The following is an 879-nucleotide window of genomic DNA, read 5'->3' as shown; positions in this document are numbered from 1 at the left end:
AGCATCACCCCCAGCTGCTGATGCTGCAGAAGCAGCTGCTGCTGCTGCTGCAGCAGGAACAGCAGCAGCAGCAGGAGCAGCAGCAGCAGCAGCATCACCTGATGCTAGTCCACCAAATCCGCCAAAAAAGAAGAAAGGGTTTTCTTTATTTGGAAAGAAGTAAAAGAAAACATTTTATTATATTTTAGGGTTTAGGGTTCAGGGTTTAGGGTTTAGGGTTTAGGGTTTAGGGTTTACAGTTGCATGCGTGCTGGTGGGATCCTTCTTCTTTGTGTTATTATTACATCTATTGCTGCTGCAGAGGAAAGCTGCTGCTGCTGCTAGTGCTGTTGCTGCTGCTGCTGCTGCTGCTGCTGCCTTCTCAAGACAGCCCCCCTGCATGCGCCCAGCCTCCGAGCTGCTGCTGCTGCTGCAGCTGCTGCAACAGCAGCAGCAGCAGCAGCAGCAGCAGCAGCAGGAGCTGCTGTTGGTATTTCTTTGGAAGCATCAATCCTCCTTGGACTTACTGTCCTTTGCTTGTCAATACACTCTAACGAAGTCTCTCCTAAACCCCAAACCCTAAACCCCAAACCCTAAACCCTAAACCCTAAACACTAGAAACGAAGGGCATAGAGAGGATAAGGAAACTACAGTTAGAGGGAGAGACAGAAACCTAGAGAGATGTACAGCTGACGTTTTGATCTGTCTATACACCCTATTTAGCGATGCTTGAGATCCTAGGGTTTAGGGTTTAGGGTTTAGGGTTTACGACAGTTGCAGGGAAGGAGAGCAGATGGGCTAGCAACCAAGCGAGGTGTATATACACCTGCAACAGGAAAAGATAAATGAAAGAAAAAACAAACACGTGTAGTATGTAAATGAAAAAAAAACAAAACAAAT

The 879-nt window shown here is 47.1% G+C and overlaps 1 protein-coding gene across 1 annotated transcript in view; it reads left to right on the top strand.

The window, feature by feature from the left end:
* Positions 1-163, top strand: part of EMH_0069470 (MORN repeat-containing protein, putative) — a gene marked incomplete at both ends in the record, with an annotated part of 4,016 nt that extends 3,853 nt beyond the window's left edge. The window contains one exon of the mRNA XM_013498873.1: positions 3-163. Within this exon, the coding sequence (XP_013354327.1) occupies positions 3-163 (161 nt within the window). The remainder of the gene's footprint in view (positions 1-2) is intronic.
* Between the last annotated feature and the right edge of the window lie 716 nt (positions 164-879).

This window comes from Eimeria mitis, genomic scaffold (assembly GCF_000499745.2).
Source record: "Eimeria mitis Houghton genomic scaffold, Emh_scaff3784, whole genome shotgun sequence".
Classification (NCBI taxonomy): domain Eukaryota; phylum Apicomplexa; class Conoidasida; order Eucoccidiorida; family Eimeriidae; genus Eimeria; species Eimeria mitis.
The sequence above is the reverse complement of the archived record's forward strand: the minus strand, read 5'-3'. Positions and strand labels throughout refer to the sequence as shown.